The sequence below is a fragment of the Phoca vitulina genome, unplaced genomic scaffold, assembly GCF_004348235.1.
Source record: "Phoca vitulina isolate PV1807 unplaced genomic scaffold, GSC_HSeal_1.0 scaffold36, whole genome shotgun sequence".
Taxonomy (NCBI): Eukaryota; Metazoa; Chordata; class Mammalia; order Carnivora; family Phocidae; genus Phoca; species Phoca vitulina.
The window spans coordinates 3,453,425-3,467,150 of record NW_022589739.1 but is presented as its reverse complement, the minus strand read 5'-3'; the positions used below and the strand labels follow the sequence as shown (position 1 = coordinate 3,467,150).

Here is a 13,726-nt window from a genome sequence, read left to right as displayed (position 1 = left end):
TCAGCGGGGCAGAGAAGCAGAAGTCCTACCATGGCCAAGCACAGGGAACCTGCGTTCACACCACTGCTGTCGTCCTGAGGAGCCAGGAGAGCGGGGGCCAGGTACTTCCCCCCCTTTTCTGGCTCGGGCTCTGACACAGGCGGGCTTACACTAAAGGACTTCTCTGCCCCACCTCCCCAGTTTAGCCAGTTCTCATCCTGAGAACGAGTTGTGACGGCACGCTGACGGAGGAGTCCTGGGATGCCAGTTTCACCTCAGCAGCCCCCCACTTCTTCAGAAACCAGTAAATGCCCACTTTGTGTTGAAGCTGGCCTGACTTGTGTTTCTGCCACCTATAACTGAAAATGTCCTGACAAATAAAATATACGTGCATTACTTTTAAACCGGCTCTCATCAGACCAAAATGCAATTTCAGATTTTTCACTTAACATTTATAATGTTGAACAGAAGATAGCATTCATTAACATTTTCTCATACTGCTCTAAATTCTCATGAAATATGTTCTTAACCACTTCCTGGCTTTAGAACTGACTGGTAATAGTTCTCATATTCGAGGATTTCTCATATTTAACGGTCCTCAGATTTTAACTGTTATGTGTTTGAACAGTTTCCCTTTACTTCAAATAATTTTAAGTATTAGCAGAAGGGACAACGGCAAACATCTTATTCAAGACTACAGACTCCTTTACAACACTTGACATTTGTAAAAGTAGAGTCTGTATTTTTTTCTGTAAAAATATGAAAGTAGAGTCTGTGTTTTTAGGAGGCAAGCATCTCCTACTGTGCTCTTCCCCTGGAATTCACGAGCCTATCTGGGAAGTCAGAAGGAGCACTGGTGAAAAATACCTCAATCTGCCGCTCCCTTACCCACTACATTAGCACTACGCAGAGACGTGCAGCCTGAGAACGTCCACCAACCGTCACCAGCCTACAACGAGATACAAAAATTGAAAACAAGTGTTCAGAAACTTTTACGGTAATTTGACATTGCCACAATATCCAAGAGTATGATTATTTTTCTAAGAGTTGGGTTTTTTAAATTACATTTAGCAAAAGTATCGTTCCCCAGCAGCGGGGAGGAACAATTTTCCAGACTGGCCGCTCACCGGAGACAGTGTGAGAAGTGCAGCGCTGTGTGCCATTCGCACTACCCAGGCAGAAAGGGATGCCAGCCTCTGAATGTCTCCAAAGCATCCGTGTCTACATGGCAATACCTACTTCCAGACCTGCATACCTACTTATCTATGATTAAGTACCATGCCCTGGCTCTTCTAATTCCTCTAACAGCCGACCCTATGCAAGCACGGTAACTGCCCCATCACCCTCTGATTTTGCCACAGAATTTCTCAGAATGGTAGCCCACACTTCCTCTACTTCCTTGCCCTCCAATTACACCACAACCCACTACAATCTGGTTCCCACAACCAGATGACTGACACAAAACTTTCAAAGTCATCAGCAACATCTATGCAATCACTGCTGCCTCTTACTCCTCCCCACCTCTCCCACCCCAATCTTTGTACAGCACTCACAGCTTCTGACCACCCCTTGGCTTCTTTGACAATAGTGTCCTAGTTCTCTCCAGTTTCTGGCTGCTTCTCTTGGCTTTCTGCTGCCTTTTACTGTTTTATCCCCAAATGTTCGTCTTCCCCAAAAGTTTTACCCTTGGATCTTCTCTCAAACTCCTTCTACTTCAATCCACTCCCACCTCTTCAATCACCAGATCAAAACAGATAAATTCCCAACCTGCACTTGGCAGTCCTAGCCTCTTCTTTGGAGCTCCAATCCGCATTCCCAAATGCCTCCTGGACTCACCCTGCATGTAACTGCCACAATCACCATGTATTTCTACCACTAGAGTTGCCTGTGTGCCTTACTCATTCATCAAATGGTTTTCCTGCACATGCCAGGCACTGTGGGGTAAAGCACTAAACACAGCAGATGTGCTTCTGCCCTCAGAGCCTACGACACTCAAGTACAGATCAGACAAGACAGACAAAATCATCACAGATGTCCATGTGTCCCTAAGTAAATACAGGGCAAAGTGGTGCTACAGGGGCTGGTTCAAGAGGGCTCTTTGAGCAGGAGGCATCTAAAATAAAAGCAAAAGGCTGAAACACCTAACTGGAATAGTCAGGTGAGTCAACAGTCTGGGAAACCCCGGCATGCTATAGGGTGTAAGAAAGTACATCAGCCTGAGTGTGAGAAGCGAGGACAGATCCTGCAAGGGGCTTGCTTTGTACACTATGGGAAGGAATCTGGATACTAGTCCAAGTGCACTGAGGTGATGACAGATTTTAAGCAGTAGTGTAACATTTAATTTATGGGCTAAAAAAGATCCCTTTAGCTGTATTTACAGAACAGCTTTGTGGGGGCAAAATGCACATAAAAAGACTACTTCAAAAGCAATTGCAACAACACAGGTGGCAGAACAAATTGGAAAGAGACAGATTCCATGACTCGAATAACCTCTTACCTGACCACCCTTCCTCAAAGCTGCACTGCTCTGTCATCCATACCACTAGATTAGATCCAGGCACTCCCTGTTCAGAATCCTTGGCAGCTCCCCATTACATACAGAAGGGCCATCCTATTTTTAAAGCTCTCCACAACCCAAGCCCAGTCTACTTTATCATTATTTTTTCCCATTGCACTTAAAATCCTTTTAGATTAAGGTTCCAATCCCAGAATACTCCCTGCATTGTGCCAACTCTGTGTCTTTTTCCCCAGCCTTCCTTCCCACCACCTCTCTTCTCCTCTCCTCCCCATCTGAGATCCCACCAATCCATCAAGCTCTGACCAAAGCACCACTTCTAATTAAGAAGCTCCCTCAGATCTTCCAGATGGAGCAGATACCACCTGCAGGACCGGACAGCTTTGTGAACGCTTCTCACTCTGCTTTAACTACATCCCTGGTATTTGTCTTCTCACTCATAGTCTTCCTCCACTAGATAACCAAAGTTTGTAGGAAGGAAACACTCCCCGTTTATCCATTTCCCAGAACACCTAATGAAGTCCTGCAGAAAGACATCTGTTCAAATTACAGTACCTTTTTCTAAAAGGCTCCTTGACACTTTATATGCAGTTACTCATTAAATACTCTTATGTGGTCAAGTGATACTGAAAGTAACCACTTTATCATCCTCTCGTCCTATTTATTTGCCAGCTATCTGTTTAATGGGGTCATTTATATACAGGAATGGGAAAAGAAATAAATTAAAACTAGTGGTGATGAAAAGTCAGAAGAGGAACAAGGTAGACCTGATGTATATAGAACCTTGTTATAGCAAATTTTAAAAGTCAAATGATAAAGGGACCAATTTATATGATAAAACTTTGAAGGCCCAAATTTAGAGACATCAATGTAAGATGTATGTCAACAAGGCATAACGTCCAACCTTGAAATACTATAAATCCGTAAACAAGTATTACAGAGACAAAATTCCTAGGACAGAAATTCATGATTCTCAGTTCAGGAAATACTGTTCGAAAGAACTTTCACATATATAAAGAGAAGAGATTCTAAAGTTGGGAATGTAATCTCAAATGCTACATGTGCTGTAGAGCAAGACTGGCAAACCATGGCCCACAGATCAAATCCAATCTGCCATCTGTACAGAATAGTTTTTACAATTTTAAATGTATTTTTTTTAAATTCAAAAGAAGATTAATATTTCATGACATGAAAATGATATGAAATCAAATTTCAATGTCCCCACATAAAGTTTCATTGGAACAGAGCCACATTCGTTCATCTATACACTGTTTATGGCTGCTTTGGTGCTACGACGGCAGAGCTGAGTAGCTGGGACAGAGACCGTATAACCCACAAAACCCAAGATGATATTTATATTTACCATATGGTCCTTTGCAAAAAAACAATTTCCCAATCCCCCAGCTATAGAGGAAAAAAAAAATGGTCACACAGACAAGGACTATTCATGCCACAAGACTGGCCATTCTTTAAAAAAAAAGATTTCAAGTCATAAATTAAGAGGGCTACAAGGCACCTCTGATTGTATGATAGATATCACATGGGAGAGACTTCAGCTTCCAACAGAGGAGTAAGTAGCAGGAACCAGATTTACCCTCCTACCCTAGACAACCAGAAAACTGGAGTTAGTATGTGAAACACCTATTTTCAGCCATTATGCACCAGACAGCAGAGGACTACCATCTCTGATGGAAGAGAAACAAAAAGGTAAGCCTTAAGATTGCCCTGACTTTCTGCCAGAGGCACATTCCAGATTGCAGAAAGGATGGGGGATCCCAAGCAGGGCATAAATGTTTCCCTAAGCTGAAAAGACAGACACTGGAGATCTGTCCCAGACACCGGGAGTCTGAGGCAGCTGAAAGTTGCAGGACAAAGTTCTGGAGGGGAGAGAGCTACACAGAAAAAAAGGACTCCAAAAATATGCATAGGGTCACCAAGTTTTTGCTAGATATTAAGATATACATGTATAGAATGAAACTCCAGAGGCTGGGTAAAGGATGTTCCAGGAGCTATGGATAGAATGGTTCCCCAGAGCTCACATGGGCTGGGAATTGTTTGGTTCCCATTAGCCAAACTGGAGAGTTCTCAATGATTACACAGGGCATTCAGTAGAGACACTAAGAGGGCCACACCTTAGTACTAGAGCTAAACCATCCTGCAGGGGCGGGGCGGGGGGGGGAGGGAGGGGGGAGATACTTGAGACTGTGTAAAGTTTAAAAGCAAGCCTTGAAAGGATTAAACTGAACTACACATATATTAACTACCAGAAAAAGGAAAAAAAAAAAAAAAAAACCTTAAATGAAGACCACAAAATCTAGGCACCCAACAAATACACAATGTCCAGCATCCAATCAAAACTTACTATACATGCAAAAAAAAAACAAAAAACAAAAAACAAAAAACCAGAAGAATGTGATCCATAACTACAGAAAAATCAGTCAACAGAAACATTCAAAAATTATAGAGATAAGGAATTTAAAAAGAGACATTATAACCATGTTCAAATATCAAAGCAGCCTTTCTCAATTCTCCCAAGGATGGTACACAGCTAGAACCACCCTAGATGCACTGAAGAGAAGTTAGTTAATTCATTGCACACCACAGATAGATAAGATATTAGACTCAATTCCCCAGGAACTCAGCCGAGAGGGGCTGGATAAGAGAAATACATGAGCACAGTGAGAGAGATGGAAGATGTAAAAAAGAGCCAAACAGAACTTCTACAGAAGAAAAAAGAAAACACAACGTCTGAAATGAAAAATTCATTAAATGTGATTAACAGCAGATGAAACAACAGAAGAAAAGGTTAGGGAACTTGAAGATGTAGCAATAAAAAGTATCCGAAGTGAAGCACAGAGAGGAAAAAAAAGTAAACTGATGTAACAAAATTTAACCTTCAAACTGCTTTGCTATAAATCATCTATTCAGAATAAAATTAAAGGTTTCCCATTAAATCTACCTATCATGTAGACAATCTCTTGTTATCTGAAGTTACCTATGATGAATGAAAAATATTCCCAAATGAAAGTCCTAACAAGGATATGCAATAGCACTATAGTATCAAAACCCACACGACAACTATGGGTTTCTACCTTCCTGGGCAGTAATTTTAATAAGCATTCAAATAAATGTGTGCATTTTGCTTCAGCTATTTTAAGCTTCATCTTCAGAGGAGTATATGTGTATGTATTCACCCTCCTCTCTCCTTCAGAGATGGGTTTTCTGTCAGGGGCACTTCATAGAAAACGTTTAAGAAACACCAACTCAAGAAAATATGCGGGAAATCCCTAAGAACACCGAGCCATTTCACTTCAATTTCACCTGCTAAATAACTAATACTGATTTTTAGATTCAAACCCTATGGCACTGTCAGAAAAAGGCACAGAACTAGCTACTAAAATAAGTTTCTTACAACACTCATTCCTTCAAGAAACCACCAAAATAACAAGTCATCAAACCTTATCTTGTGATAACAGATCAATTTTAATTCTAGCACCTGAAGCTATACAAGGGTACGCTTTATCAACTTCATGGGACTGTTGTACACATTCAATAAAGTGACAACTGTGCAATACCACTTAGTATCTCACGATCAGGAACATACTTTTGAATTGTTTAAACACAATCCACAGAATTAAAAACAAAATCAGAAGCCATCCACAGTTATACTAATTGTCAATTAAGTTTTACACTTACTACTTGATATAACAGCCAATACCTAGTACGGGGGTATCAAAAGTGACTTCAGATTCTCATCCTGTTGTAATCTATGGAGAAGGTTTCTCGAGCAGGTATGTGACTGGCCAGAGGTGGGCGCCACCAGGACCAGGACCAGCACGGCAAGTAAAGTTCTACCACAGTTTCTGTAGTTTTCACTGTTTTTTTTTTCTTTGTCAGTTAAAAGTGAACAGTGAGAATTAAATACTTATCTTTACATATACACAAGGTATGCTGTGAAAGCATATTTGCTTACAAACATATAAAAATACTTGTTAACTAGTTTGATAAGAAAATAATGTATAAAAGTATATAGCAAAAACATTAATCATCTCTGACCTCGGAAAGATCAATTCCATATTTTATATTACAAACAAAAACAGTTTTAGTTTTTTTGAATCCCTTATCCAGAAATACTTGAAAAGGAAGACAGACAGAAATTATTTATTTTTACTCTCGACAAGGCTGTGAAAAGAGTTAACTTAAAAAACCAAGAACATTGAAATGCCTTAAGTCCAGAATAAGTCCAAATATTTGGCCACACAGAACATTACTATCCTCTTCAGGAGTGGAGCACTTAATAAAGGCTTCATATGCAGTTTTTAACCTATAAATACAAGAGGCATTTGGTATTTTGGCCACTGGAAAACAAAGGCTGTAGCATCAGTAAAGGTCTGAGATGTCTCATTTTTGTGGTTCAATTCAGTGTATTTCAGGTTAACTAAAGTTGACATCAAAATTTTTAAAGATAGGCAAAAATTCACATTTTAAAGAAACTCCTTACGTTTCTATTTAGAGTAACAATAGGAAATATGATTCCAGAAGGTAAAAGTTATTTCACAACCTATGACTTCAGCTTGGCAAACAGCTTAGGTTCCAAAACTGATTCATCCCTATTAAAATGTAAGCCCTTAAAAAAGAAATGTGTCTGTGTATATAGATCAGTATTTTTAAGGAATCAGATAATCTTTGAAGCAGCCTTAGTGTTTCCTTTAAATCTGTCTTGAAATGACCATAGGATTAGCTTCACAGAAAGGATTAGCCAGCTTCTAGGTCTAAGGCTACCACGGTGATCATTTGTCTAAGGCTAGAAAGGTACCAACGTGATGTGATGTAAACCATAAGGAGAGAAGGAGAAGATGAGGGCTTTTCCTGGCAGTTGGTAGCTAAAATTCAAGGGATTCTTAGAAAATGACACAATGGCAGCCTTTCTTGTCTTTTTCTTTCCGTGTTGGTTCTGGTGAAGGAGGACATTCCTGCTCTTGAAATTTCCTGTAAGACAGAAAAATCTACATATAATTGTCTTGCTGGTAATATCACAAATATATAATTTCTGGACAAGCCTAGTTTATGTGCATATGCTTCTCAATGTTGAATTTCAACTAGGGAATCAAAGCAAATCTTCGAGGGGAAAAAAGGCACAAATGTTTCAACACCAGCATAAGCAGAGCTGAGTTTCACTTACAGGTGAGTCTTGACTCAGATTGAGATACTGAACTCAATGACCTCTAAGTTCCCTTCCCAATTTGAAATTCCATGACTATAAGGTATACTTAAGAAGAAGCGTCCATTGCTAGAGTAGAATATAAAGTACGAGGTACGCAGTTCCTATGCCTGTTCTGCCACTTACTAGCCACAAGTCAGCTGACCTCTGTGGAGCCTCAGTTTTTTAGAAGGGAATAATAAAACTCTACCTTTCACAGTTGCTATGAGGATTTAAGAAGACTGTTATGTTTAAAGGCCTATCAGTGCCTGGCATAAAAAAGCCTCCTCTAGGGGCACCTGGATGGCTCAGTGGGTAGAGCATGCGACTCTTGATCTCGGGGTCATAGTTCAAGCCCCACGTTGGACATGGAGCCTACTTAAAATAAAAATAAAATTAAAATTAAACATTTTTTTAAAAAGCCTCCTCTACCCACTCCTCACTCCAGATTGACGGACATGGATATAGATTCTGAGGATCAAAACTAAGGACAAAATATTTCCAAAGGCAGTAAAAGTTATGTTAAGAAGGTACTGATTTGTGTGCACACGCAAGCATGTTAAAATACATATAACAAAATTTAACATCTTAACCATTTTTAAGCATACAGTTCAATAGTATTAAATATATTTACAATGTGGTACAACCATCACCACCATCCACCTCCAGAACTCTTCATCTTACAAAACTGAAACTCTGTGCTCATTTAAAAACGGAACTCGTACTTTTAACAAACCACTAAAAAATGAAAAACTATAATCCTTACTCTTCTTTCCCCACAAAGAGAATGCCCAGGCAAAGGGCTAAAAAAGCACAAGAAGCCCATAGCTCAGATGTTGATTCACCTTAGATACACAATTAACACCAGCTCACTCCACATACCTGGCAGGCAGAGAGACTAGCAGATCTTAGAGAGCCCAGGGTGAAGGAGAGGCCAAGCCACCAAGGCTAAAAATAATCAAATTAAACCCCTCCCACACTAGCAACCCAACTTTTCTCACATGAAACTAACTCCAGGTGACCTCACCCATCACCTCAAGCTTCCTGGTACCATTAACACTTTCTGAACCACAGGGGCGTTCTAGGCCAACAGACAGAAAACCCCTTGGTTATCTGTGATATCATACTTCACCCCACGAATGGGAGGCCTGACTCTCTACTACCTGGCTCACTCTCAGCCTGGGAAGAGACGGGGATGAAGCAAAGCTGAAGAGCACAGGCTCTGCAATCAGAGAGATGGATTTGAGTGCCAGCCCTACCATTTAAAGCCAAAACTCTCAGCAAGTTAACTCACCTCTGTGTACCTGCTTTCTCATCCAAAAGTGAGGACAGATCAAAGGATTTAGCTTACTGGGTTGTGGTGAGGATTCAATGCCGTAATACACGTGAAGTATGAGGTGCAGTATCTGACAGAGACTGCCACCCAAATGTTAGCTATTGTCATCTTCATGCCACGGACACCTTTGGAAGCAGCATAGATTCTTCTCAAAATCCCTACGTGTACTCTCTCCTTCAATGTAACTGAACTTGGTTTTATATATAGGAAGTACCCAGTGTACAATATGTCCTTAGTTAAAATTTGTAATATGCTGTGGGCATTAGCTCCTAGCACAGAAACACTTCTACATACAGCTTCCTCTTTCTTACAGAAAACACTGAGTGGCAATTTCTTTTTCAGCTAATGGTTTTAAACAACACAGTGTGATTACCTGTCAAATTCAATAAATTAAAACAAACTTCTAAGATGTATTTCACTTACCTTATAACCCGGACAAGTTCATGGAAAGCTTGATCTACATTCATCCTAATCTTGGCTGACGCCTCCATGTATGTTACCTTAAGTTGTCGCGCTAACTGCTGTCCTTCTTCCTGTGTTACCTGAAATTCCAAGAGTTGTATTTGAGGTACAGAATTAAAAATCAGATCTGCTCCATCTAATCCTTAGCCATGGACTACACGGCTAATGCAGCCAGGGACCAAGCTGCTTTGTCATAAGATAAACCAAGAGACTCACAAGCTCAAAACATACTGAAGCCCACCTCTGAAGAACAGCTCAATGATGAAAATATGACCATGCAACAAGGTTTCAGTCTGGTGATTACTCAAAAAGTATTAAATACAATGGTGATAAATTCTGGGAAAGGAAAGTACAAGGTGCTAGCAGACTCTATAACCCTGTTGGGCACATCAGGAAAAGCTTCCCTGAGGAATGACATTTAAACTAAGAACTAAATAAAGAGTATGCAGTGACGTGGGGTGGGGTAACAAGTATCCCTGACAAAAGAAACGGCAGGTATGAGAGCCAACTGGGGGGGAGGGGTGCATTTTCCAAGTTCCTAGAACTAAAAGAAGTCTAGAAAAGCTTAAATACAAGAAGCCAAGAGAGAAAATAATGAAGAGATGAGGACGGAAGCCTTGAGAGACCGTGGGTCTTCCTCATCTCTGCATTCCCCAATACCAGGTACATAGGAGACGCTCAATAAATACATGAGAAAAATGAGTAATGATTACGATCACAATGCCTTCCTGATACTAGAATGTGAAGGGTGGCAGAGCTAACAACCTAAAATGGTAGGACAGAATAAGAAACATAAAATGAGTACAATGCCCCACACGTTTTCAGTGTAAAAGTCTTCATGAAGTCATGACATTTACCGAAAAATGAGAAACGCTAAATTAGATCACATTTATATAGTGTGGCTGAAAACTCTTTCTAAAACAATGACTTTTATTGCTATCATTACCACAGAAGTAAACACTTGCAGAGAAGTTAGAAACTACAGATTGGGGAAGGGGGTGGACTCAGGAACCTATCTCCCGTAGAGAACTGCATTCTTCTGGTCTTTTTTCAGTGATGTACCTTTCTCTCTACAAAAAAATCGGATCATGATTTTTGTGTATTTATGTTATACCCTGGAACTACGTTAAACTCACTTATCTGGGTGTTCTTTTGTAAATTCCATAGGCTTTTCTACAGGATCATGTCATTTGCTACTAAAGACGGTTTTGTTGCCTCCTTCTGATGTGGACGCCCTTCATTTCTTTCTGGCCGGCCCTCCCAGCGTAGCACATCAGTGCCGTGCCAGCAGCATTCAGTCCTTCCCCATGAAGCACACGGTTTGGGGTAGGCCTTCACTGCACATGCCCTTCACCATGTCAACAAAGTTCCCGCTAGTCCATCCGGAAGGAGTTTTCAACAGCATGTTAAATTTTCTCAAATGTTTTTTTCTTCATCTACCGAGATCATGATTTTTCCACATTCGTCTATTAATACGGTGAACTGTGTTGATTCATTTTTGCCTGTTAAATCAACACTGCATTTCTGGAATAAACCCCACTTGAGTAATGATGCATTGTCCTTTTCATACATGTACTGTTAAATTCTATTTGCTGAAATTTTAAGAATTTTTACATCTGTGTTCACAAGAATTATTGGACTATAGTATTCTTATGTCTCTGTCTGGCTTTGGTATCAGAGTAATGTTGGCTTCATATAAGGAGTTGGAAAGAACCCTCTCTTCTTCAATTTTCTGGAACACTTTCAGCAAAATCAGTTCGGCATAATTCACGAGCAAATCCACCTGGGCCTGGGGTTTTCTCGGAGGGAAGGTTTTTACAACCAGCCGAATTTATTATACAGATACAGCACTATTCGGGTTATCTAATCTTTTTTCTTGAGTTTTGGCAGTGTGTGCGCCCTTTAAGAAATATTTCATCTAACTTGCTGAATCTATTGGTATAAAGTTTCTTTATAGTATGGTATTTCTTTATAGCATAGTATTTCTTTATATCGTATTTATTATATTTTCAGTATCTGTAAGATCTGAAGTGCTGGAATCTCTTCCATTACTCTATTGGTAATTTGTGCTTTGCTCTTTTTCACCTGGTCATTCTGGCTAGATTTGTCACTTTGACTAATCTTCTAAAAACCAGATTTATCCTTCTATGGATTTTTTATTTTCAATGTCGTTGATTTCCATTCTTTAGTATTTCCCTTCTTCTAATTACTATGGTTTTAATTTGCTTTTTTCTTCTAGTTTCTTAAGGTAGAAGCTAGTCTCTGAATGGAGACTTTTTCTTTCCTAATAATAACCACTTAATACTACAAATTTCTCTATATTTTCCTCTTTGGTAGCATCCCAAATTTTGATTATGTTGTGTTTTAATTATAATTCAGTTCATAATACTTTATTAATTTCCCTTTTGATCACTCCTTTGTGCCAAGGGTTAGCTGGAAGTTTGTTGGTTTCCCCATATTTAGAGGTTTCCTGATTTCCATTAGTCCCACCATGGTCAAGGAAAATACCGGGCCCAACTAGAGTCCTCTTAAATTTATTGAGACTTGTTCTCATTTCAAAATAATGTGTATTCTGCTATAGTTGGGTGGAGCATTCACTAAATGTCAGTTAGAATAAGTTGTTCAATAATGTTATTCAAGCCGCCAACATCCTTACTGATTTTCTCTCTACTTAACTACTGAGAGCAGTGTTGAAAATTGCGACTATGAGTATGTCAATTACTTGTTGCAGTTCTTTCAATTTTTGCTTTAAGAATTTTGAAGTTGTTATTCAGTATATGAATGTTTAGGATTGTTATGTTCTCTTAATGACCATCTCTTTTTCATTATGAAACAATCCTCTTTATTCCTGGTCATCTTCTTTGCTCTGAAAGGGACTTAGGCTGATACTTATGTTGCCATTTCAGCAAACTTTCCATTAAGATCAGCATGCTGTATCTTACCCCAGTCTTTCACTTTTAACCTCTTTGTGCCTTTACACTGAAAGTAGATTTCTTGTAGGGTCTCACTTTTTTATCCAATTTGACGAAGTCTGCCTTTTAAGTGAGGTGCTCACACTATTTACTGCTAATGTGATTACTGATGTCACGGGGTCATCTTGAACTTTCTTTCCTACCCACCCCATTTGTTCTTTGAACTAACCCTTCTTTTGGGTTAACTGTATTGCTCTTATGATTCCATTTTCTCTCCTTTATTGGCTAATGAACTATGTATTATGTTGTTTTAATGACTGCTTTAGAGTTTATGATACACATTTTTCACTCATCACAGTCTAATTCAAATGCTTTACACCAATGCACATATCGTGTAAGAACCTTATTACAATAGAACGTTTCTCCCTCCCACTTTTTATTGTTATTACCTTTTACCTCATAATAGACGGCTATTATTTTTGCTTTAAACATCCCATTATATTTTAAAGAGATTTAAAGAACAGTAAAAGTAATTTATATTTGCCCACACAATTATCATTTCTGGTGCTCTTCATTTTTTTGGTACAGATCCAGATTGCCATTTGGTATAATTTTCCTTCTTTTCATTTCTTGTAATGCAGGTCTGATGGTAATGAATCCTCTCACCTTCTGCACATCTGGAGAAAGTCTTTATTTCACCTTCATTTTTGAAATACATTTTTAGTGGGCATTTAATTCTAGACAAGTTTCTTCTTTCAATACTTGAAAGATGTTGTGCCACTATCTTCTTCTCCCCTGCATCACTGCCCATGAGAAACCATGATGACTGCTGCCATCTTTAGCTCTGTTCCTCTGTGTGTAATAGTTTTCTTTTCCTCTGGTTATCTTTCAGATTTTCTCTTTATCACTGGTTTTAAATAATTTCATTAAAATGTATGTGTCCTATCATAATTTTCTTCATATTTCTTATGCCCGGGGTTTGCTGAGTTTCTTAGATGTACGCATTTTAGTCTTCATCAAGTTCAGACACTTTTCAGCTATTATTTCTGGCTGTTAATCCCACCCAGGGTATTTTTCGTCTCAGACATTGTAGTTCTTAATTTCTGTAAGTCTGATTTTGATCTTTCTCCATCTTCCATGTCTCTACCTACCATATGCAATTTCAGTCTTTTCTCTAGCTTCTTGAACATATGGAATAGAGTCCTAAGAACTGTTTAAGGTATCTGTTCACTAATTCTATCATCTGTGTCATTTCTGGGTCTGTTTCTAGTCCCCGCTTTTTGTCCTTATTGTGAATCATATTTTCCTGCTTCTTGCTTGGT

The 13,726-nt window shown here is 39.2% G+C and overlaps 1 protein-coding gene across 5 annotated transcripts in view; it reads right to left on the bottom strand.

The window, feature by feature from the left end:
• Window positions 1–5,958: 5,958 nt before the first annotated feature.
• The window catches only part of RRAS2 (RAS related 2), a 90,815-nt gene continuing 83,047 nt past the window's right edge, over window positions 5,959–13,726 (bottom strand). For all 5 annotated transcript variants that reach the window (XM_032427133.1, XM_032427134.1, XM_032427132.1 and 2 more), the window contains 2 exons: window positions 9,454–9,572; window positions 5,959–7,483 (listed from right to left, as the gene is read on the bottom strand). In XM_032427133.1, the coding sequence (XP_032283024.1) occupies window positions 7,396–7,483; window positions 9,454–9,572 (207 nt within the window). In that variant the 3' untranslated portion in view covers window positions 5,959–7,395. The remainder of the gene's footprint in view (window positions 7,484–9,453; window positions 9,573–13,726) is intronic.